The 23,580-nt window shown below is 57.8% G+C and overlaps 2 protein-coding genes across 2 annotated transcripts; one reads left to right on the forward strand and one right to left on the reverse strand.

Moving 5' to 3' along the window:
• Positions 1-1,838: 1,838 nt before the first annotated feature.
• On the forward strand, positions 1,839-2,606 carry LOC133906785 (uncharacterized). Its single transcript, XM_062348795.1, has 2 exons — positions 1,839-2,258; positions 2,424-2,606. Exons 1-2 carry the CDS (start codon positions 1,839-1,841, stop codon positions 2,604-2,606), a joined length of 603 nt encoding a protein of 200 aa, XP_062204779.1.
• A 12,514-nt stretch (positions 2,607-15,120) lies between these two features.
• Positions 15,121-16,687, reverse strand: LOC133906787 (uncharacterized). Its single transcript, XM_062348796.1, has one exon. The coding sequence runs from the start codon at positions 16,672-16,674 to the stop codon at positions 15,121-15,123; it is 1,554 nt and encodes a 517-aa protein (XP_062204780.1). The 5' UTR covers positions 16,675-16,687.
• Positions 16,688-23,580: the final 6,893 nt, after the last annotated feature.

Genomic DNA, 23,580 nt, shown 5'->3' on the forward strand with positions numbered 1-23,580 from the left:
GTGAACGAGGAGGCGACGGACAGGGTTCGGAAGCTAATGGTCCCCGAGGGCCAGCGAGGGGCCTCGGTGGTGACGCCGGCGACAAACCGCCCGGGGCGCATCGTCCTCTTCACTTCCTTCGTGGCGGCTGGGCTGGTGCCGCCATTCTCAGCATTCTTCCTTCAGGTCCTGGAGACGTTCGGGATCCAGTTGGTGCATCTCAACCCCAACTCCGTCGTCATCCTGGCGATCTTCGCCCACCTCTGCGAGATGTTCGTGGGGGTGCCGCCGTCGGTAACGCTCTTTCGGCACTTCTTCGTGCTGCGGTCGGCCAGGAAGGAGGGGCTTCTCCACTACGAACGTCATCGGCTGCTGCAACTTCCAGCTGCGGGACGGCCTGGGGGAGCAATACATTCCCTAGGTGCTGTGAAGCAAGTGGGAGGACTGGCGGCGCGACTGGTTCTACATCGAGGTCAGCCCCTACGACCGTCTGACTCTGCTGGAGATGACGGCGGAACCCCAGAAGGCGACCTGGGAGGTGCCGCCGCAGATGGACGTGCGGATGGCGCCGGTCCTGGAGCGCATCGAATTCCTGCGCCAGGCCGGGCTTACTTCGGTAATGGTGGTGACGGACTACCTGCGCCATCGCCTGGCGCCCCTGCGGGAGCGGGCCCGGCCCTGCTGGTTTTACACCGGCCCCCAGGACATCACCCGGACCCAGATCGGCGAGGAGTGGGACTTGGGCAGGCCGGCGCTGAAGGGCCTACTCCGGGTGGTGATCGGGGTGGACGACCTGAGCCAGGCGGAGCTCCCGTGGAAGGAGATGGCGCTCTGTGCCAATCCGGACCGGGTGGCGCTGCAGGCGAAGCTGCCGGAGTTCAACGCCTAGGGGCTGGTCAACAGGCCAGGGCGCCGAAACCCCGGGACCATTCAGATCCCCGGAGCGGACGAGGCGGCCGGCGAGGAGGCCGCAAGCAATCCGGCGCAGACTGGTGGCCCGGGCGTCGCAAGCGGTGAGCCGCAGGCCAACGGTGGGGCTGCTGTGGGCAGCAGCCGCCAAACCGGAGGAGGAGGCGCCGCCGACAGCGGGGCGGCGATAGCGCCGGGGGATAGAGGGAAGCGCCCCCGGACTTTCGTTCCTGCGCCGGCGTCCCCGCCGTCGCCGTCGCCTGGCAAGGAGGGAGGCCGGGGCGGTCAGTCGTCCAGCGCGGGGGCGGCATCTGCGGTTCTGGAACCAGACTTTGATCTGCTTGGGCCTGGTCTGGAGCCCGGAGACCGCACGGCGGCCCCGCAGAGCCCCCCGCTGAAGAGCAGGAGGGAGGACTCCGGGCCCACACCATCGGGCCCGGGGTACAGGATCCCGGCATTGAGATGGCAATACAGAGGACCCAAATCTGCGTAAGTTTTTCCCCTTTCCTTTGTGAGTATGCTTCGCCCAGAGCGGCTTTGGAGACTAACCTTCGTTTTTCTTCTGCAGGCCGCCGGCGGAGGCGCCGAGGCCGGTTCCAGTCCCCGAGCCGAGCGCGCCTGAGCCAAGCGCGCCGACGGAGCCAGAGCCATCGAGCGCGCCAACCGAGATAGAAACACAGGCGCCGCCCAGCCCTGGGCGGGTGGTAGCGGCCGTGCCCGTGCAGCCGGCGCCGGCTGAGTCCGCCCCGAGTGCGTCGAGCGTGGGGCGATCAACCTCGTCGTGGGCGGTGCCTGCATGGCAATTTTCGGGGACCCCGAGCCCCTCGGGGGAGGCTCGCAGGGGACCCAGCGCCCAGCCGTCGCTCAGCCAGCCCGCCGACCCCCTCCCAGTCGTGCTAGGAAGCGCCCAGGAGGTGATCGGGTGGCTGGAGGCTGCCGTGGCGTGGGAGATGACGCAGCGGGAGGCGGAGCGCGCCACTCTGGCCACGGAGAGGGCGCAGCTTACCGCGGCTTGGCGCGTTCTTGAGGCCCGCGTCGCCGCGGTGCGAGCCGCCAACGAGGGCGAGCGGCGCGCCCTGGAGGAGGAGCGGAAGGCCCTAGAGGGCACCCGTGTGGAGGCCGCGCGGGAATGGGAAGAAGCCGCCCGCCTGGCCGAGGCGTCGCAGCAACAGGCTGCCGAGGTGCTTGCCAGGGAGAGGCAGGCGCAGGCACGGGAGGAGACGGTTCTAGCCCGCAAGAGGGCGGCGGAAGCCTCCCAGGCTGAATTGGCCTGCCTAAAAGGCGAGGCTGACCAAGTCCGCGCCGAACTCCAACATCGGGAGGAGGAGCTCCAGAGCCAGGAGGAGGAGATCGCCATCAGGGAGACCGACGTCAGCATTACGACGGCGGACCTGGAAGCCCGGGAGGAACTGCTGATTCTCCGGGAGACGGAGGCCGCTGAGGCGGTGCTGGCCGCAGCCGCTCGGGAGGAGCGGGCCGCCAAGTGGGAGTCCGAACTGACCTCCCACGAGCAAGCCCTCTCTGCCCTTGCGGAGCGGGTGAAGCAAGCTGAAGCCCAGGCGACCAGCGCGGTCGGGGGACAGGGCTTCGAGGAGTGGCTGCGGCGCGCGACGGAGGAGCTCGAGGCCACCGAGACTGAACGGGCCAATGTGAAGCGGATGATGGAAGACATCTTCCAACAGATGCGGAGGTCCGTGAGGGCGGCTGGGCTCGGGTGAGTTGACGTGGAGACGAAGGGGGCTGGCCCCGGCCAGGTTGCCCTCGGCTTCCAGAGGATCAGCCAGCGCCTCGAGGCGCTGCCCCAGGCCGTCCAGGAACTCACCGCTCGGGAAGGGCATGGTTTGGCCCAGGCAGTGGCCGAACATGTCCTGGCCTGTTATCGAAGCCGGGACCCGAACTTCCCGCTGGAACCAGCTCGGGAAGGGGTGGTTGAAGCCGAGGAGGAGGCCGCCCGGGAGGCAGTTCGGGGCGCCACCGCCAAAGTGGCAGCCTGCTTTACGCGAGAGGCACCGCCGACCTCTGACCCGGGGAGCAGCGGCGAGGGCTCTGACTTAGAGTAGGCTTTTGTAGTTTTTCTTTTTCCTTATCTTGATGTAAATATGGGAGTGATCCCTCAGAACAGCTATCCCTTTTTGTGAATATAGCGGAAGCCTTTCTTTGGGGTCGCAACTCCAGTATTCTTCTGAGTGCTTGATGAAGTTTCTGCCGTTTTCACTTGATGCCCCGAGGAGTACTCAGTTGGACCGACCCTGACCTTTCCTTCCCCGAGAACGAAATCGCCCCGACCGTCCTTCTCGGTGCGTTTAGCCCCCGAGCCCTCGCGAGTCCACAACGGCTAAGTCAAAAGACAAAGGCACGAACTTTCTTGCTCAGGAGATAGATCGATCCAGCACAGAGCACGCCATGACCGGTGAACACTTTTCCACCTTGCGACCACTCAGCCAGTAGACTGGAGACAAGTGCAGGTGGGAATGCGACCAAGAGTCCGCATGGTTCGGTGGTGCCCGGGCTTAGGACGGACCGGACCGAGCACCGACAGCCCGTCCCTGGGGCCTAGGCTCCGGACTACTCGAGCGGCTCGAGCGATAGGATTACCCGGGAACCCCAGGGACTCGGTAGTGCTCGGGGCCCTACAAGCGGACCGAACACCACGACCACCATGAAAGACTTCGATCGGACATTACCGCACATACGGTACACCTTTCTATGGACCATTCTGTCGTTCTAGGAAAAAGTGGACACGCGGTAGGGTTTTGTGCGCGAGGAGACCATCTCACCGAGAAGATTAGAGTACGAGGGCCCCCGAGGACGACTCGGGAACAAAATATTATTGAATGTAAATTCGTCTGAATTTAACCACTCACCGGACAGCTGTCAGCCTTTCGGCCAACCGATCCAGGAGGGGCACGCGCTCCGAGCTCGGGTGCCCGGGAACTCGGTTCCCACGGCCGGGGCGCCCGAGCACAAGGGGGCGCATGAGGAGCTTGGGATCAGGCGATCCCGACCACTCACGCCTGAGCGGTAGGACCACCCAAGGACCCTTGGGGCCCGAGCAGCGACCCGGGCACAGAGGCCCTTGCGGTCGAGCTGCTTTTGCTTTTGATTGTCGATCTGTGACTTGAGAAAAAATAGAGAAATTCTTTGCTTGGTGCGCTCTGTTAGTGCGGTACTCATTATAGACTGCTCTCGTTTTCGACCCGAGACCTCTCGAATACCCAGACCGGCGGACAAGAGCAGACAGAGGCATAACCCAGAGGTCCTATGGTTCGGTGGCGCCCAGGTATGATAGAGCAGGCCGAGCACCGACAGCCCACCCCTAGGGCCTAGGCTCCGGACTACTCGAGCGGCTCGAGCGATAGGATTACCCAAGAACCCCAGGGACTCGGTAGTGCCCGGGAGACTGTCACGACACCGAACACCACGGCCTACCACAACAGACGTAAGTCAGCGCAACTGTCCGCGCGCATACCGATCGGGATTCTTTTATCAACGGGGAAAATGAGAGAGCGAATTTTTCTCGCACAATCAAGCATCTCACCAGACAGATTAAACATATGGAATCCAGAAAAATGAAATTGACATATGATTGCACATTGATATACATACTGTATTGACAATTTTTTTACAAGGTTGGGTGACTTACCCAGTTAGTGGTAGCCCCCGGTCAACTTGGGCGGGGGGAAGCCCCCGGCCTGGGTGACCTGAGCCTGCAAACATGGCCATCTACGGGTAGAACTTGCGCAGGTGCTCGATGTTCCACGGGTTGGGGAGCGACTGCCCATCCTCTGCAGCCAACCGATAAGAGCCTTCTCGCAGGACACCGATCACGATAAAGGGGCCTTCCCACATAGGGGACAGCTTATTCCTTCTTTCGCGCGACTGGACGCGTCAGAGAACTAGATCCCCCACCTCGAGAGACCGGGCCCAGACGTGGCGCTGATGGTAGCGCCGCAGGCTTTGCTGGTAGCGGGCTGCTCGGACGGCGGCACGCCGCCGGCGCTCTTCCAAATAGTCGACATCGTCGCGCCTCTGTTGCTCCTGTTCGCCTTCAGAGTAGGCATGCACCCGATGGGAGCCTAGAGTGAGCTCGGAGGGGAGAACCGCCTCAGCGTCGTACATGAGGAAGAAAGGAGTCTCCCCGGTAGCGCGACTTGGCGTGGTCCAGTTGGCCCATAGCACAGCAGGCAGCTCGTCGATCCACCCTTTCCTGTGCTTTGCGAGCACGTTGTAGGTCCGGGTTTTGAGCCCCTTCAGTATCTCCGTGTTGGTGCGCTCGACCTGTCCGTTGCTCTGAGGATGAGCGACGGAGGCGAAGCAGAGCTTGATGCCGAGGTCTTCGCAGTAGTCCCCGAACAGGGCACTTGTGAACTGAGTGCCGTTGTCGGTGATGATCCGGTTTGGGACACCGAATCGACTGGTGATGCCGCGAATAAACTGAAGCGCCGTGTTCTTGGTCACCTTGACGACTAGGACCGCCTCCGGCCACTTGGTGAATTTGTCGATGGCGATGTAAAGGTACTCATAGCCCCCGATTGCTCGGGGGAATGGACCCAGAATGTCCAACCCCCAGACCGCGAAAGGCCATGACAGGGGGGTGGTTTGAAGAGCCTGAGCTGGCTAGTGAACCTGCTTTGCATGGAACTGGCACGCTCTGCAGTGCCGAACCAGCTCGGAAGCATCCTGGAGGGTTGTAGGCCAATAGAAACCTTGCCGGAAGGCCTTCCCGACCAGCGTGCAGAACGATGCATGTCCACCGCACTCGCCCTCGTGGACCTCAGCGAGAAGCTCGCCGCCTTCTGCCCGGGAGATGCATTTCAGGAGAATGCCGCCTGCGCTACGCCGGTAGAGATCCCCATCTACTATGGCATAGCGTTTGGACTGCCGAGCAACTATTTTGGCAAAAGCCTCATCCCCAGGGAAGAACATTTCCTTCAAGTACCCTCGGATCTCGTCCATCCACGAGGCATCTTGAGAACAATCAGCAAGCGCAGCGCACTCGCCGGACGGCGGCACCCTGTCGGGGCTTCCCACTGAGGGCACCGCCGGGGTCCCCTAAATTAAGCTCGAGGTTTCCCCTTCGTCCTGTTCGGCAGGCAGGACCGAAGGCCGTGTGAGTCTTTCTTCAAAGACTCCGGCAGGGACGCGCGCACGGGAGGAGGCCAGGCGGGAGAGGTCATCGGCCCGAGCGTTGTCGCGGTGAGGGATGTATCGCAGCTCCAGGCCATCGAAGCGCTTTTCCAGCTTCCTGACTGCTGCCACGTACGCCGCCATTTGAGGATCCGTGCACTGGTACTCTTTAGATACCTGGTTGACCACCAGCTAGGAGTCTCCCTTGGCTAGGAGGCGACGAATCCCGAGGCCCACCGCGGCTCGGAGGTCGGCGATGAGGCCCTCATATTCCGCCATGTTGTTGGATGCGCGGAACTGCAGCTGCACGACGTATCAGAGTTCTTCACCCATTGGGGAGGTGAGAACCACTCCGACCCCCGCGCCTTTCAGTGGGAGGGAACCGTCGAAATGCATGATCCAGCACCCGGGCGCATCGTGCCGGGGACATGTAGAGAACTCTTCTGGGACGACCTCAGGGACGGGCGTCCACTCTGCCACGAAGTCAGAGAGCGCCTGGCTTTTGATCGCCTGGCGGCTGACAAAATGCAGGTCGAACTCCGCCAGCTCCACCGCCCACTTGACTACGCGCCCGGTGCCTTCTCGGTTCCGAAGGATAGGCCCCAGTGGGTACGTGGTAACCACCGAGACCTTGTGCGCTTGAAAGTAGTGGCACAGCTTCCGGGAAGCGATGAGCACGGCGTAGAGTAGCTTCTGAGCCTGGGGGTACCTTGTTTTGGCCTCCCGGAGGACTTCATTGATGAAGTACACCGGTCGTTGTACCCGGCGGGCCCGGATTGCGGCCTCGTCTGAGGGCCTGCTACAGCCCCCAGGCTCGACGACGTGATCGGGGCTGACCGGGTGCTCGGGCTCTACTCCCTGGTCGGGAAGAGCCAAGTGCTCGGATTCGACTCCCTGCTTGGGAGGAGCCAAATGCTCGGGCTTGACTCCCTGCTCGGGAGGAGCCACGAGGACAGGGGAGTGCCCAGGGGCGACTGGGAGCTGGGACCCAGCACTTGACCCCGTGCACTCATCGCGCTCCACCACCAGCACCATGCTTACGACCTGAGGAGTGGCCGATATGTAGAGTAGCAGTGGCTCACCTTCGGACGGGGCCACCAGCACGGGTGGTGAGGTGAGATACTTCTTCAGATCGCAGAAGGCCTACTCGGCCTCTGGCATCCAGTCGAAGCGACCGGTCTTCTTCAGAAGCTTGAAGAGGGGGAGCCCCTGCTTTGGAAATAAGTGCCCGAGGGCCGCCATGCAGCCGGCGAGACGCTGGACCTCCTTGAGTCGAGCCGGGGGTCGCATCTACTCGATGGCTCGGATCTTCTCTGGATTGGCCTCGATCCCTCGGCTGGAAACCAAGAAACCGAGGAGCTTGCCCGTAGGTACCCCAAAGACACACTTCTCGGGGTTGAGCTTCAGGCGGGTGGTGCGGAGACTGTTGAAAGTCTCGGCAAGGTCTTCGAGCAGGGTGGCGCGGTCTCGGGACTTGACCACGAGATCGTCGATGTAGGCCTCGACGTTGCGGCCAACTTGCGAATCAAGGGTGATGCGGATAGCGCGCTAGAAAGAAGACCCAGCGTTGCGCAAATCAAAAGGCATCGACACATAGCAATAAGTCCCCACCGGAGTGGTAAAAGCAGTTTTTTCTTCATCCTCTACGGCCATGCGAATCGGGTGATAACCAGAGTTTGCATCTAAAAAACACAAAAGATCACATCCCGCGGTTGCATCTACAATTTGATCTATGTGGGGGCAAAGGAAAAGGATCTTTGGGGCAAGCCTTGTTTAGATCGGTGTAGTCCACGCACATGCGGAGCTTGCCGTTGGCCTTCGGGACGATAACTGGGTTTGCCAACCACTCGGGGTGGAGGACCTCTCGGATAAATCCGGCGTCAAGGAGCTTGCTGACCTGCTCCCGGATGAACTCCTGGCACTCGGGCGCCTACCGCCGGACCTTCTGCTTCACCGGGCGTGCGTCCAGAAGCACAGCCAAGTGGTGCTCGATCACCTCCCTAGGGATCCCGGGCATGTCAGACGGCTGCCATGCAAACACGTCGGTGTTAGCCCGGAGGAAGGTGACGAGCGCGCCTTCCTATTTGCCGCCCAGGTCACCACCGATTCGGACGACCTGGGAGGCGCATTCGCCCACCACGACCTCCTTCGTAGGAACAGAGGCGTCGGCAGCGAGTCGGGGTTTGAATGTAGAGGGTCCCGGGCCCCCTGGACAACCTTCGGCCTTGACTCGCGCTGAGACCAAGGCCGAGTATGACTGCTCGGCGCAGGAGACGGCGCTGCTGGTCTCGGCGGACACGGAGATGGGGCCCGCTGGGCCCGGCAACTTAACTGTGAGGTACGCGTAGTGCGTAACCACCATTAACCGAGTGAGCGCCGGGCCCCCGAGGATGGCATTGTAGGGGAGGGGGAGCTCCACGACGTTGAAGATGACGTTCTCCGTCCGGAAGTTATCCCGGCTCCCGAATGTCACGGGCAACTCAACCTGCCCGAGGGGCAGGGAATGCCCGGGCGTCACCCCGTAAAATGGGAGCGATGGCTTTAGGCGCCTAGAAGGCACCTGCAGCTTCTCGAAGGCCTCCTTGGAGAGGAGGTTAAGGCATGCTCCCTCGTCGATCAGCACCCTGCTGACCTTCACATTGCAGATGGTGGGGGACACTACCAGGGGTAGTCACCCCACGCCTGCAGTACTGGCGGGGTGATCGGCCAAGCTGAACGTGATCGGAGCATCCGACCACTTCAGGGGCCTTATGGCCTCTTCGCTCGGGGTCACCGAGCACACCTCGCGCCACATGGTTTTGACGCTGCGGCGGGAGGAGAGCGTGTACGCGCCTTCGTCGATGAAGGCAACGGTGTGCTCAGGCTCCTGGAAGCCGAGTTTTGTGTTGTTGGGGGTGGCTTCATCGTCGCCACCCCCGCGGAGCTCGTCGCGGTCTCTTTAGCGCTGCTCGACGAGGCCCTTGACCGTGCGGCACTCCGTGAGGTCATGCCACCTGGTCTGGTGGATCGAGCACCACTTGCCTGGCTCGGGCCCCGCAGGAGCGGGGGCCCTTGCTGGAGTGGGAGCCCGGGCGGAGGCCGGAGCCCTTGCGGGAGCCGGAGCCCTAGGAGGGGCCCGGGTTGGGGCTCTCGCTGGCGCAGGCCATCTGTCGGTGGCCGCCCGGCGTGCTTGCCGGTGGTCGGGCTCTTGGGCAGGCCTATGGGCGGGGCCTTGGGCCGGCTCGACGGGGACAACCTCGCGCCTCCTTCTCTTTTTCTTTTCCCGCCTATCAGAGCGGGAAGAACCTGGTTGATCGGCGACGGGGTGCTCAGGGCGCGGAACGTGCCAAGCCCGAGCTTCCACTGCCTTAGCGCACTTGTCGGCCAGCGCGAAAAGTTCCGCGGTGGTCTCAACCTCGTGCGTGCCTAGCTTCTCGAGCATCCGCTCGTCACGGACGCCCTGCCGGAAAGCGACGACGACAGCGTGGGGGTTTATACGCGGGATAGTGTTGCGGACCTGGCTGAAACGCTGAATAAAGCGCCGCAGCGTCTCCCCCTCCTGCTGCTTGATGGCATGGAGGTCGCACTCCAGACCGGGGCGCGTGAATGTGCCCTGAAAATTAGCCACGAACTGGTGGCAAAGATCATCCCAGGAGCTGATAGACCCTGGGGGTAAGTTCATAAGCCAAGAGCGGACAGAGCCCTTCAAGGCAACATGAAAGTAGTGAGCCATCACCTTTTCGCTGCCACCAGCCGCCTGGACAGCAGTGGTGTATATCTGGAGGAACTCGACGGGGTCGATAGACCCGTCGTACTTCTCTGGCAGCTCGGGGCGGAACTTGATGGGCCATTTAACCCGGCGGAGCTCACTAGTGAAGGCACGGCAGCCGGTGCCGTACCCTATGGCGCGGGCGGCACCCTTGGGCGGTGAATGTCGACGAGCCGGGGAGGCCCGGTGATCATAGGCTGGCAAAGAGGAAGCCTGGTCCTCAGCTTCAGCCTCCTGTCGGGTCTCCCGCTGGAGCTCGAGGGTGACGCGCGCGTCTTCAATGCCCCTCTCTCATTGAGGTGTAAGCGGAGGTCCTAGGTTCCGGAAGCAGCTAGGGGGGCGGCGCTCTGCCTGGAGGCTCCCCGGCCAGCGCGAGCGCCACCTAACGATGGGCCGGTCCCAGCGGCGCCACGCTGGGTGGTGGCGCGAGAGCTCTCGGCCAGCACCTGGCGGCGGGCAGTGTTGACCAGGGCGGCGACTTCCTGGAGCCAACGGCCCTCCGGGGTTTCCCCCGCTGCCTGGACTGGCGGATGACTGAGGAGAGCGTGCGCCGCAAGCAGCGCACTCCCTGGGCTGGCCTCGCCGAAGGCGAGCCTACGTCGGAGCGGCTCCCGGCGCAGCCCGGACGCGGACCTGGCGGCTGGAGTTTCGGCCACCGGCTGGGGGTCGAATGATGCAGCGGCAGTGGCGGCGCCGACCCTGCTGGGCCCAGCGCCCTGGTCCCCTTGGGAGGGGAACGCCGCGCGCGCAGATCGCGGTTGCTGCTGGGACGCGGCAGTGACTGGGGCCTCCTGTGCGAGGGGTTGCATTTCCCCGCTGGAACTGGAGCCGGAACGCGGGAGGCGATGACCACCGGCCATTTTTTCTGCAGAAGGAAACAAATGAACAAATTCAGGGATGCTTCCCCCCTACCTGGCGCGCCAGCTGTTGGAGGATTAACTCCAGTCGCAGGGATCCCGAGAGACCCCTTTTTAGAGATTCGGCCGGGAGGATGATCCTGAGTATGTTCGTCGGAGAAATAAATAGAAATGAATGCAACTGCCGGTGGTGGTGGAATGACCTAGTGCAAAAAGAAGTAAATGCACCAGAATTTAGACAGGATCAGGCCGCACGGGGGCGTAACACCCTACTCCTGTATGGATACTATAAATGTCCTGAGGAAGTCCCTCAAGGATGTTGCTGGTTACAAGAATGTTGATCTATCTAGGAGCCTGGGGCTCTTTGTTCTTCGGCCTGTCTCGTGCTGCTCGCCTCTCAGCCGTTGTTTCTCTTGTGTTGTGTTCTTGCCTATGCTTAAGGATCTATTCCAGATGCATTCAGCTATATCTGCTTCTGTGCTGCCGGCTGCTTTAAGTACCCGCCGGCAGCAACGTACCCCGAACGGGAGGGAGGGGGCACGAGTTTCGAGACACCATAAATGGAAAGGGCATCATCATTTCCTCTGGGCAAAGTGACCGGGGGTGGAAAATGCGGCACACGCCCGGTCATCCGTCACCATAAATGGCCTGGCAACGGGCGCCGTGGAGAGGGCCCACCGGGCAGCCGCAGAGCGGCCCGGCGTGCCCGCCCTGTCTTGTTCCCCTGCCACAGCAGCGCGGCAGACGGAACGCCTCAGCCCTCACGACGTTATCCTGAGACGGGCCGGATGGCACGGCACGGGACCCGTGCAATTAATAACCCCACGCCTCTCTGCCAGAACGTGGCAGGAACTGACGCCGAGCGCGGCGGGAGCAGTTGGAGGTGACAGGCCACGCACGCTCTTTAAATGCGGTCTCGGGCTATTGACTGGCTGACACCTCATCGGTGGGCCCCTCGGGGGCCTCCACCAGGGGGCTTTCTAGGTCGTCGGGGTACCGAGTGCTCGGGGATACTGTTCACCTCCCCGAGCACTCTCTCCCGGGCACACTTGTACGGATCATCGGGGAACCGAGTGCTCGGGGGCTGCTGCACGCAGCCCCGAGCATTCACTCCCGGAACTTCCTTCGGTGAGTCCTCGGGATACTTGGGTGCCCAGGGGCCACCGCCGGCGGCCCCGAGCATGTTTCTCCCGGTACATAGCTCTCCTGGTCGTCGGGGGACTAGGGTGCTCGGGGACCACCGTACACCTTCCCGAGCACTTTCTTCCCGGTACTTAGATTTCGTGGATCATCGGGGAACTGGGGTACTCGGGGGCCACTGACTGCGGCCCCGAGCGCCCTCTCCTGGGACTTGATCTTTTCTCACCTTGCGGGAGAGACTCCGCGGGATGGCGCCATGTGGCGGATGGCTGGCCTGACCTCGGGATTCAGGAACCCCCGGTTCCTGATACACCGACAGAGGTGCGAGAGCTCCGCCTCAAAGGTGACTGCATATTTCACTGCCCCAAAGTGCCCACCTGCCGTGACAATCAGTTGGGCAAATGGAAATGATGAGACACTGTTGGTTTGGTCGATGGCACACATACAGAAAAGGGTAATAGGTAATATTACTTTCCGCAAGCTTTCAAACAACATATATAAATTTCCACCTATTTATTTAGTAGAAGACAAAGAATATAATGCGTGTGATGTGTAACATACATACATCATTAAAAGGAAACTCACACGTGTGTAAACATATCTGAATGATAAATCCATAAGTTGCTCATTCATCACAGATCACAGAAAAGGTTTTTGGTTTTGACTTCCCAAACTTAATGATTGATTGATCCCCCACTTCACACCTCTAAATGCATTGCTTTTATAGAGAGAGGTGTTTTTCGATCTTCTTAATCTGAATGAAATGGCTAAGGGGAGGAAGGTTCCTCTTTTTTGGGCTAAGATAATTAGAGCACGTGGCTGTGAACAACATGTTGGAGGTTCAAATCCCTTGCCCACAGCCTTCCAAAGGGGGCAGGGCTTTTACTTTCCCCCTGGTGGTAGGAAAACCATAATCAGCATAGCGGTTGTAAAGCTATTAAACTTGGGTATACTCTTTCCTTTTGTGGAAGTGGAAGAGAAATATTATCCCCACTCCGGCCAAGACATAACTTTTACAAAAAAGTTAATTGTCATCTTCTAGCTCAAAAAACAATTAATGTGAAGCATAGCCAAAAACAAACAAATCTATTTGCGATGCTTAAATCCATTTTGCAGCTCATTATTATGGTTAGTTCGTACAAGGAATGATGTATAAAATGGTTAAAATATCGATGTAGATGCCACATAGTGGGTGCTTGAGGGACAATTTCCTTAACTCTAATAAGACGCAATTTTTCTACCGTTAAGGACGTACATATGCCCTCATATACATTGAGATCCGCGCATAAGAGAACAGATTGAGAACCCTCGCAGCAACTACACCACTACTCCGTGGTTATCAACCGTGCCAAGACACAATTGACCTCACCAAGAAGGCTTTTTCTGCAAGCATCCGTTGACAAAATGATCACCCCTATCCACAACAAGTTTTACTTCTAGCTCTGGAGATGAATAATAATTAGGTCCTCTTTCCGGATAAGACATGCAAAGGGACTTGCTAACTTTTTGGTGAATTGATTTCATACCTTGAACTAAATATGAAAACTAAAGGTAACCTAAAGCGATAGTCAAAGAACAATTTGAACTGAGTAAAATATAAGCAATTCATGATTCTGTGCCAAACATGCAACTATGCAAGCACACCTGTATCCATTAATAGCTTAAAAGGTTGAAAATTATTTTAATTTAAAAACTGTTGACAGGCTTAGAACAATGATGGATGGATGGAGTGCAAACAATCCAAGGTTAGCAGAATAGTTTTGAACAATGAAAATGCTACAAAAAAACAATGTTGCCTTTCAATTTTATGAAATTGAAGATCTTGTTAGAACTACATTAGAGCTCAGCAAGACCATTGATCAATTTGAGATGCACATGGGAACCAAGTTGAAATATCTTCAGCTCTTGAAAGGTGTTGGGGGAAATATCCCAGCCACTGATAATACTAAGGGGACGCCGTCAAGAGCTTCTCCGAAGCTTTTAGGCTCCGGACTCCATGCAGAAGCTAAGGTTTTCAGAAGCTGTGAACCCCTCAGGCCATCGCCTTTCATGACAGGGGAAGAAGCTAGCCTTCGAAAGGAATATCAGCAAAAGGAGAACACCAAAAATAATTAGCCTAACACGAAGTGAGCGGTAGTTAATACCGGTGCAAGTGATGGCCACCCTAACATCCCAACGCAAATGGGAGCTGGACTGACACCTTGGACAGTTGCGGTGCCGCAATAGGTGACCGGCTGAGTACCACACCATTAGGGCCAATTGCACCACTGTATTGCCATAGTAGATAATATCTTCTGATTAGGGGTAAATGCATTCTACCTAGGCCCATGCTGTGCGATTCGACCGGTCCTAAGTCCCTGTGGTATAGTTATAGTTTGTATCACTATCTCTGTAAAGGCATGCTTGCGCATTTACACCCTGAACGGCACTATACATACAGACCTATAACCATCAGGCTAGATGACCAATCTTTTTTACTATCAACACGTTTTTGGTTCTCTCTCCTCTCTACTTCTCCAAGCTTGAGTCTCATCTCTAGAAGAGACTCTCACCGCACTTTATTCGTGGAAAACATCTTTTCTTTCACCAACAGCGCGCCGTCCGTGGGGACCTGAACTCTAAATTTGATGTCTCACTCCATAGGAAAATTGAAAATATGAATGTCGTTCCGTTCCATAGCAAATTTTGTAAATCCATATATTGTATTTTTTTTCCAAAAAAATGGCAGGATGAGATGGAAGGGCAGCACACACTACCGGATTTCGAGACTTTGCCGTGTGCCCTAGGCACACGGCAAAGGCCTAAAAACACTCGGCAACATGTTTGCCGAGTGTAACACTCGGCATACCACTGTCGGCATACACAGTGCCGGCAAACCACTGTTTGCCGAGTGTTTCTATATAATTAAAATTATAGTTTGTGTTAAATGAAAAAAAAATCTTTATTGCCTCTCTTCTCATTTTCTCGCAATGGTGGCCTCTCTTCTCTCGTGGCCCACCAACCGTTCGCTGCTGCCCTGTTCTTTTTCATGCAGCTTTAACAAAGTTCCCTCCTTGCCATCACCTCCGACAATGGAAGCAATGCCTCTGTTGCATCTCCTTTTTCTACGGGGAAAAAAAGAGGCACGCGACAAAGCGAGCATTCATTAGAGGGGACATGCAGTAAGGGGCCATTGAGTGGGCAACTCGTCTTAGATTTTAACTGGAGGAGGCTGTGGCGATATGTGTGCTCCTTGCTTTTGCTTGAGCGAGGACGAAATGGTGCTAGAGTCTAAGGAAGACGCGACGCTGTAAAAATCTACCGGCGGGTGGGAAATTCAATTATTCCAAGAGCAGCTACGTATATTCGGGAAGAAATACATTATTCCAAGAACACATTAACGTGAGGCTTGGACCAAGATCTCCCATACTTAATCTGTCTCTCAACCACCTTTTGATCTACTTCACTCCACGAGTATTCTCGTTGTTTGACCACCCTCCAGTCCCAGAATCCATGGTCTTCAATGTGCCAATCCCTCAAGAGAAAAACTTGTTCCAATGGTTCGCACACCTTCACGAGATACCTCAGAAAGCGTATCTGGCGCCATGCTTGCGTGAACCCAACCATGAACAGATCCCTCAGCTTGCTGTGCCGGAACTTTGATGACTGCCATTGTATGTCGCGCCCAGGCTTCTGATGCTCTTCCAAGGGAGCCACGTGGATATACAGGACCTCGAGCGCCGGCGCGGCCTCAAGGAGGAGGCGCGGCCATGAGACGTCCCACGACGACGGCACGTCGGCGACGAGGAGCTCCCTCAGGCCGTGCAGCGTGTTGTCCAGGGGTCGCGGCACGATCCATCTCCTTGGTCCAGTGAACCGGACCACGAGGCTCGTCATCGCGGCCGGCGCGTCTCCGAGGAGAAACCCGAGCACGTGGTGGGGTGGGTCGTAGGCAGGGTCGCGCGCGCTGCAGGAGAACCTGAGGTTGACGTGCGTGAGGCGCGGGACGGCACCGAACTGGAGCTCCACCGTGCTGCCCAGGCACGCGAACCAGCCGAGCTCGGGGAGGGCGCGCAGCTCGATCGTCTGGAACGAGCAGCTTTCCACGACGAGCTCCCTGAGTCCCGAGCCCGGCGCGCTGACCACCAGGATGTCACTTGTGCCGCGGCAACATATGAGGTGTAGCACCTGGAGCCCGCAGAGGTTGAACACCGTGTCGTAAGAGGACATGGGAGTGGACGCCGCCATGTATTGCAGGACGAGCTCCTGGAGCGCGCCGTACCGGTGCAGCGGCGGCAGCTCGCAGTTGCCCAGTAACAGGGCTCGCAGGCGCGAACGGTGGCGCTCGTCGTCGAGAAGATGGTCTGGGAAACTGTATGCAGGCGGCGGGTGATCGCGGGGCGCCGTCCTGCAGACGGCAACCTCGAGGTCTTCCACTCCCCACTCGCCGACGGCGGTGGCAATCATCTTGTCAACGCAGCCGGCCTCGTCCGTCGGAAAGAATACGAGCCGGAGGCTCTTGGCGCGTCGGCGAGAGTTGCGACCACTGTGGCCGTCGCCGTCGCTACTGCCATCCGCTTTCAACAAGCTGTTGATGCTGTCGATGAACGCGCGCGTGGCGCGCAGCTCGCAGCGCGTGAGGACGGCATCGAACTTGTCCACGTCCACGCCACGCGCCCGGGCTCGGCGGCGGAGGTTGACGGTCCGGAGGTAGCGCGTCGGGAGTACGTCAAAGACGGTGAACTCGAGGGCCGGAAGCTCGCGTGAGAGGTGCGCCCAGCGCCTGGCGAGGACGGCGGTGGAGAGCGCCGTGCGGGTGTCGAGGCGGCACAGGATGAGGCGGAGCAGGTCGTCCGGCAGCGCGCTGAGGCGGTCCTTGCCGCCAGCCTCCGCGGGCGACTGCGAGCGGCGGCGCGTCCTCCTGATCCTGGCCATTATAGATTTGGTAGCTGCGCTTGGGGAGTCGAGACTCGAGACTGAATCGAGGATTGCATGTTTATAGGCGGGCTCGTCGGAGTAGTTTGATTCGGATTCGGGAAGGATTGGAACAGGTGGGTCGGAATCCGATTCCGATTTCATCTTGGGCCCCTCTGTGGTTTAATGGGCTTACAGCCTGGGGCGTTTTAAATGAATATTTTTTTAGAAGTTAACCATTTAAAAAATAGTTTGACATAAATAAACTATGTTTTTTGTTGTTTTCAAGAAATAGGAAAATTTGGATATGTGTGGTCAATTTTATTGTGGATGTGGGTTACATATACTTTCTAATTTTGTGTATTACTCAAAGTTATGTTGCAGGAGATGCCAATTCATGACATAGTAAGTCATTTGACAGGAATGTTGGTTCGACTAAATTTCAGAGTGTTTTCGTGCCGCTCGAGATGCATGTGCAGATGAGGTGATCGAGCTAGAGGTGAATTGGAATGAGACTAGTTACGTGCATGTGCGTTTCAATAGGAGTCAGAATGTTTTCACGCTATAGCATATGTCATGGTGAGGTTATATGTGAGCTCCGTCGAAACCAATCATAAAATATCTTGAGTTCATCCATAGGGCATGGAGGTACACGTGAAGGCGTGGTCTCTCAAATCATAGACATCAATTGTTGCAGTCAATGATGGAGAGTAAACAAGCATAACCAATGCAAGTTCAGTGTAGAAGAATGCCATGTTCTCAAGTTGCACCAAAGACAAATTTTTTTTAGATTACGTGTCAATGTGTAAATATGTGGTACAACATTACTAAAAATAGATCAATATACCTCTTTGCCACCCATTATAACTTTCAGATACCGACCAATTAACATGTATTAACTAAAGCTTAGTGGGCTATCTACAATGCAAACAGCAGAGAATCAATGCAACCAGATGACCATTGTAGTGTAACATAGCTTTTTGAATCTTAGCAAACTGTCACTCTTTCATGCACAATCAATGCTGGAACATCAGATTCTTCCGTTGGTGGCTCCACACTCTCATATATTTGCTTCAGTCTGTACCTTATGACTTCAAAAGAACCAGAATATGGGACAGCAATGCATTGAGTAATGTTCTCTCCTGCCCATCCTCCTCTCCTCTGATCTTTACACCCGAGCAAGCAAAACTGAATTCTTCTCCTCCTCCCTTGCCTTCATCTGCAAGCCCCCACACCATACAAACACACAGGCACCTGCACAATCACAACATACACTAGCATGCATACGGAGCACACAAAAGCACAGCAGCAGCACCTTCCTTGCTCCTCTCTCACACGAGCATTCATACACGCAAACATGCAACATACACACGGGCATACACACAGAGCACAAGCCGGCATCTGCTGCTCCTTCGCGCCACCGGACCGAGCACCACCAGCCGTGCTGCGCTCAGTCGTGCTTCGCCACCCGCGCGTCGGTCTGCCTCAAGCCGCCTCGTCGCCGTGAGCCCCGACCGTCTCCGGTGAGCACCTCCATCTCCTCCGGCTGCCGTCTGCTCCACCCGTGCTGGCCTTCCCTTCTCTCCGCCCGGCCTCAAGCCGAGGCCACCGCTGCCGACGAGCTAGCCTCCAAGCTCCGCCCGGCCGAGCACCGCGCCGAGCTGCTGCCGGCCCGAATCCGAGCTCCGCTAGCCACCTCCTCCTTCTCCGCGCCGCCGTCTCCCTCCAGCACGCCGTCCTTGCGCCGCGTTCCACCGCCCCGCGTGCTCGCGCCGTCCACCCCCGCAACACCGCCCGCGAGCCTCGCCGACGCGCCGTCCCACACCGCCGACTGCCCGTCGCCGCTGCTCGCGCGTGCCAAGGCCGCCGTCGCCGTGGAGACCCCGCCAAGCTTCACCTCGGCCGGAGTCCTCACAATCCCGCAAATGAGCCCCCTCCCTGAGCTCCGGTGCCGCCGTCTCTCTTCTCTCCGGCGCCACCGTCTCTCTTCTCTCCCTTTCTTTCCTCTCCGCGCCGCACACACGGGAAAAATCCCCAGCCGGAGCCGGCCGTGCCTTATCCTTTTGGCCCGCCTCCCCTCTCTGCCATGTGGGCCCGTTGGCCGGACCGGCACATCCGGTCCATAGTGGACCACACACCCGCAGCCCACACCAGCCCACGGACCATGAACCTATTCCACCCGAGCCGGTCTACGGTGGACCTCCCTCACAAATCCCCTCAGGTTCACAGATCCATAGACCCAGTCGGCGGAATAGTATATTTTTCCAATTTCCAGATTTTCCTTTTTCCTTAAATCTTTCGACGTCCGTAATTCATCCATTTTAACTCCGATTTCGGCGATTCTTTCGTTGATATTCCTCTAAAATCATAATCTTCATCCCTGCCAAATCTTGTAATTTTTGGAGTTTCTTTAATTTTCTCGTTCAAATAATTATTTCATATCGCAGCTGTCGGAGGATGAACTCCTCAAGCGGGGATCCGGAGGGACCCCTTTGAGATTCGGTCGGGGGATGATTCTGAATCTACCTCGTACGTGAATTAATGAGAGTAAATGAGATGTAGGTGGGATGGACGATCGACTGCTGGTGGGAGTAAATACTCGAGGGATTTTTAGACAGGTTCGGGCTGCACGGAGCGTAATACCCTACTCCTGTGTGTATTCTATAAATGCTCTGGGAATGCCTCTCTGTGGATCTCTTGCGTTACAAGGATTTTTGTCTAAGTCTAGAGCTTCGGTCTTGCTACGAGCTTCGTGTGTCCTGACTTCGTTAGCTTGTCTGTCGTTTGGGGGCCTTTTTTTTCTCCGGGGTGCGCTCCCCTTTTTATATCCCGTCAGGGCGGCTTGGCATGCCCGGAAAGGAGGGCACGAGTCCCCATGAGTCATAAATGGAAAGCAACCATCATGGGGCTGTAGTTTGATGTTACAGGGGGTTGAAAATGCGTCCCTGACCGGTCCTATCGTCATCATGCTACTTTTTAGCGGGCGCAGCGGGGGGGCACCGGGCAGCCACCGAGCAACCCCGCGTGCCCGCCCGGTCAGAGCAAGCCTAACACAGTAGGGCGACAGGCGATATGCCTCGAGCCCAGCAACGATATCTCCAAGCCGCGTAGGATGACGTGCGATGGGACCCGTCGTATTAAATGCCCCCACGCCTCCCTGACGGGTGGTGGCAGGGACTGACAACAGGCGTGGGGGGAGTGGTTGGAAGTGACAGGCCATGCTCCCTCTTAAATGCAGCATCGGGCCTCTCACCAATTGACACCTCGCCGCTGAGCCCTTGTGGGGTCCACCGGCAAGGGGCTTCTCAAGTCCTCGGGGAACTTTGGGTGCTCGGGGACTACTGTTGACAGCCCCGAGCGCCTTCACCCGGATATGTCCCTTCTCGGTCCTCGGGGAACTCGGGTACTCGAGGGACCACTGTTCATGGCCCCGAGCGTCCTCTCCCAGAACTATGTCTTCTCGGGTCCTCGGGGAACTCGGGTACTCGAGGACCACTGTTCATGGCCCCGAGCACCCTCTCCCAGAAATGTGCATCTTCGGGCTACCCGCGGGCAAGCTCAACCCCAAGAAGTGCATCTTCGGGGTACCCGCGGGCAAGCTCCTCTGTTTCTTGGTTTCCAGCCTAGGAATCGAGGCTAATCCGGAGAAGATTCAGGCCATCGAGCAGATGCATCCCCCGGCTCGACTCAGCGAAGTCCAGCGTCTCGCTGGCTGCATGGCGGCCCTAGGGCGCTTCATCTCCAAGCTCGGGGAGCGAGGGCTCCCCCTCTTCAAACTGCTAAAGAAGACCGGTCATTTTGACTGGACATCGGAGGCCGAGCAGGCCTTCCAAGACTTGAAGAAGTATCTCACCTCACCACCTGTACTGGTGGCCCCCGGCGAGGGCGAGCCCCTATTGCTCTACGTCTCGGCCACCCCTCAGGTCGTATGCATGGTACTGGTGGTGGAGCGTGACGAGTGCTTGGGGCAAGGTGCTATGTCTGAGCTCCCAGCCGCCCCCGAGCAGCCTTCAGTTCTCGGGACTCCTCCCGAGCAGGGAGTCGAGCCCGAGACCGTGGCTCCTCCCGACTAGGGAGTCAAGCCCGAGAGCCCGGCCGACGCCGACCACTGCACCGAGCTCGGGGGCTGTGACAAGCCCTCAGGCGAGGCCTCAGTCCGGGCCCGCCATGTACAGCGACCGGTGTACTTCGTCAGTGAAGTCCTTCGAGACGCCAAGACAAGATACCCACAGGCCCAAAAGATGCTCTATGTCATGCTCGTCACTTCTAGGAAGCTGCTCCACTACTTCCAGGCGCACAAGATCTCGGTGGTAACCACATACCCACTGGGGCTGATCCTCCAGAACCGAGAAGGCACTAGGCGTATCGTCAAGTGGGCGGTGGAGCTGGTGGAGTTCGATCTGCACTTCGTCAATCGCCAGGCAATTAAGAGCCAGGCTCTGTCTGACTTTGTGGAGGAGTGGACGCCGGTCCCCGAGATCAACCATGAAGAGATTTCTGCGTATCCCGGGCAAGATGGGCCCGGGTACTGGGTCATGCACTTCGATGGCTCCCTCACGCTGAAAGGCGCGGGGGCTGGAGTGGTTCTCACCTCCCCAATGAGTGAAGTACTCCAGTACGTCGTGCAGCTACATTTCCGAGCAACCAACAACATGGCGGAGTATGAGGGCCTCGTCGCTGGCCTCCGAGCAGTGGTGGGCCTCGGGATTCGTTGCCTGCTGGTCAAGGGAGACTCCTAACTGGTGGTCAACCAAGTGTCTAAGGAATACCAGTGCACGGATCCTCAGATGGCGGCGTACGTGGCAAAAGTCAAGAGGCTAGAGAGGCACTTCGACGGCCTGGAGCTACGGTACATACCTCGCCGCGACAACGCTCTGGCCAATGACCTCTCTCGCCTGTCCTCTGCCCGGGCACTCGTCCCAGTAGGAGCCTTTGAACAAAGGCTCACACAGCCATCCGTCCTGCCTGCCAACCAGGATGAAGGGGAACCCTCGAGCCTAGTTGAAGGAACCCAGGCGGCACCCTCAGTGGGAGGTCCCGTCAGGGTGCCGCCACCCGGCGAGTGCGCTGCGCTTGCCGGTAGTTCTCAAGATGCCTCGTGGATCGACGAGATCCGAGGGTACTTGAAAGAAAACATCCTTCCGAGGGATGAAGCCTCTGTGGAGAGGATTGCACGGCCGTCCAAACGCTATGCCATAGTAGATGGGGATCTCTACTGACGCGACACGGACGGTGTCCTCCTGAAATGCATCACCCGGGTAGAAGGCAGTGAGCTCCTCACTGAGATCCATGAGGGCGAGTGCGGTGGCCATGCATCGTTCCGCATGTTGGTAGGGAAGGCCTTTCGGCAAGGCTTCTACTGGCCTACAGCTCTCCAGGACACTTCCGAGTTGGTTCGGTGCTGCAGGGCGTGCCAGTTCCACGCAAAGCAGATTCACCAGCCAGTTCAAGCTCTCCACACCATCCCCTTGTCATGGCCTTTCGCAGTCTGGGGGCTGGACATCCTGGGTCCATTCCCCCGAGCAATCGGGGGCTATGAGTACCTCTACGTCGCCATCGACAAGTTCACCAAGTGCCCGAAGGCGGTCCCAGTTATCAAGGTTACCAAGAACACGGCGCTTCAATTCATCCACGGTATCACAAGTCGCTTCGGCGTCCCGAACAGAATCATTACCGACAATGGCACCCAGTTCACAAGTGCCCTGTTCGAGGACTACTGCGAGGACCTCAGCATCAACCTCTGCTTCACCTCTGTCGCTCATCCTCAGAGCAATGGGCAGGTCAAGCGTGAAAATGCTGAGATACTGAAGGGGCTCAAAACCCGAACCTATGACGTGCTCGCAAAGCACGGGAAAGGCTGGATCGACGAGCTGCCTGCTGTGTTATGGGCCAACCGGACCATGCCAAGTCGCACCACCGGGGAGACTCCATTCTTCCTCGTATACAGTGCTGAGGCGGTCCTCCCCTCCGAGCTCACTCTCGGCTCCCCTCGGGTGAATGCCTACTCTGAAGGCGAACAGGAACAACGAAGACGCGACGACGTCAATCACCTGGAGGAATGTCGACGACGAGCCACCGTCCGAGCAGCCAGATACCACAGAGCCTGCAGCGCTATCATCAGCGTCACATCCGGGCCCAGTCACTCGAGGTTGGGGATCTAGTTCTACGACGCGCTCAAACACGCGAAGGAAAGAATAAACTGTCCCCTATGTGGGAAGGCCCCTTCATCGTGATCGGTGTCCTACGATAAGGCTCGTTTCGGCTAGCTACAGAGGACGGGCAGCCGCTCCCAAACGCGTGGAACATCGAGCATCTGCGTAAATTTTATACCTAGGTGGACATGTTCGTGCTCAGGCCAACCAGGCCAGTGGTCTCCCCTGCCCAAGTTGGCCGGGGGCTACCACTAACCATGTAAGTTACCATTTCTGTACAAAATTGTCAATATACACTCTTATTCCGAGCTTTCTCTCTGGAACCCATATGTTTAATTTGTTTGGTGAGATGCTCGATTTGTGCGAGAAAACACGCTCTCTCATTTTTTCCATTGATAAAAACGGATCCTGGTCGGTATGCGCGCAAGCGGTAGCTGCTGACTTAAGTCTGTTGTGGTAGGCTGTGGTGTCCGGTTGCATGGTTGTGCCCCGAGCACTACCGAGCCTCTGGGGTTCTCGGGTAATCCTACCACTTGAGCAAAGAGTGGTCGGGACCACCTAGACCCCAGGGGCGGGCTGTAGGTGCTTAGTCTGGTCAGTCCTACCCCAGGCGTCACCAAACCAATGGACCTCTTGGTTATGCCTCTGTCTGTACACTTCACCGGTCCGAGTATTCGAGAGGTCTCGGGTAAAAAATGAGAGCAGTCTAGAATGAGTACCGCACTAACAGAGCGCACCAAGCAAAGAGTCTTTTCCTATTTCGTAAGCTTACAGG

Source organism: Phragmites australis, chromosome 23, assembly GCF_958298935.1.
Source record: "Phragmites australis chromosome 23, lpPhrAust1.1, whole genome shotgun sequence".
NCBI classification, from domain to species: Eukaryota; Viridiplantae; Streptophyta; class Magnoliopsida; order Poales; family Poaceae; genus Phragmites; species Phragmites australis.